This window comes from Aureococcus anophagefferens (assembly GCF_000186865.1).
Source record: "Aureococcus anophagefferens unplaced genomic scaffold AURANscaffold_1921, whole genome shotgun sequence".
Lineage (NCBI taxonomy): Eukaryota > Pelagophyceae > Pelagomonadales > Pelagomonadaceae > Aureococcus > Aureococcus anophagefferens.
This window is the reverse complement of record NW_008706590.1, coordinates 1-1137: the sequence shown is the minus strand read 5'-3', so window position 1 is coordinate 1137 and position 1137 is coordinate 1. Positions and strand designations below refer to the sequence as shown.

Here is a 1137-nt window from a genome sequence, read left to right as displayed (position 1 = left end):
GTCGCCGTCGGAACCCTCGACTTGGCCTTCGCGAAGGACGAGTGCCGCGACAACAAGACCTGGGAGAGGAAGAAGGGCGGCGCTGGGGGCCAGAAGTCCTTCAAATGCAACGAGCTCTCGCAGATGAAGGCCAAGAAGATCCGCAAGCTCTGCAAGAAGAAGAAGAAGGGCTCGACGCGCCCCGGTGTCGAAGGGGCCAAGATGCTCACGACGAAGCGGGCCTGCAAGGGGACCTGCAAGAAGAACCGCAAGAACCCGCTCAAACGGAAGTGCCTTCTCGAGTAGGCCGACGGAAACGCCGCCCCATCCAGCCCGCTGCAGAGGCCCCGCCCCATCCAGCCCGCCCAGACCCCGACACCCCCAACACGCCCAACCCCCCCCCCAGCCCTAATCCAAATTGCCCCCCGCTCCGTTCGCACGTCCCGCCGAGCCGTCTGCGAGAGGCGGGCTAATGGTCCGTTAACTACCGCGTCGTGGTCCTCGCGGGCACGCCGCAGGCGAGGTTCGCGACGAGGCGCGCGAGGGCCGGGTCGTCGTTGTCGAAGCCGACGTAGGCGACCTGGCCGCCGACGTCGTTCGCTTTGAGCGCGAGCGGCGTGTGGTCGCCTGCGTGCGACTCAAATCTTCAACTCGACTTCAATGTGAGCGTATGTTTCGACACGAGCACATCCGCTGTGCTTCGAGAACTCGATGCGAGCCATCGATCCGTCCAAACATCAGCCGAACTTTGGCCGAGCGAGAGCATTGCAAAGTTTCGTCGGGACGTCCCGAACCGGCGGTCGATTCGCGCGCGGGTGGTCGCCGGCCGGCGGGTCGTAGGCCGCGTACTCCGCGGCCGTCATGCCGAGCTCGCTCGCCGTCAGCCGCCGCGGCACGAGGAGCGCCTCGCCCGCGCCGACGGCGAGGAGCGTCGCCTTGGCGCACGCGAGCGTCGCGGCGCCGTCGAGGCCGAGGCGCCGCGCGCCCGCGCGCGTGGGCACGTAGTCGTCGCGGGGCGACCCCGCCGCGTAGGACCAGGCGCAGCCGAAGATGGGCGAGAGGCAGTCCCGCGGCACCGCGAGCGCCGCGGACGACGACAGCACGCCGACGACGCCGCCGCGGTCGTAGAACGCGCGGAGCGACGGCCCGTAGGTCGCC

At 69.0% G+C, this 1137-nt stretch overlaps 1 protein-coding gene across 1 annotated transcript; it reads right to left on the bottom strand.

Annotated features, from left to right (window-relative positions):
- Window positions 1-467: 467 nt before the first annotated feature.
- Window positions 468-1137, bottom strand: AURANDRAFT_69473 (hypothetical protein; the record flags this gene model as incomplete). The annotated part of the gene is made up of 2 exons (XM_009045243.1): window positions 468-559; window positions 774-1137. Coding segments are annotated over 2 exons (456 nt in total), but the record flags the coding sequence as incomplete, so codon positions are not given.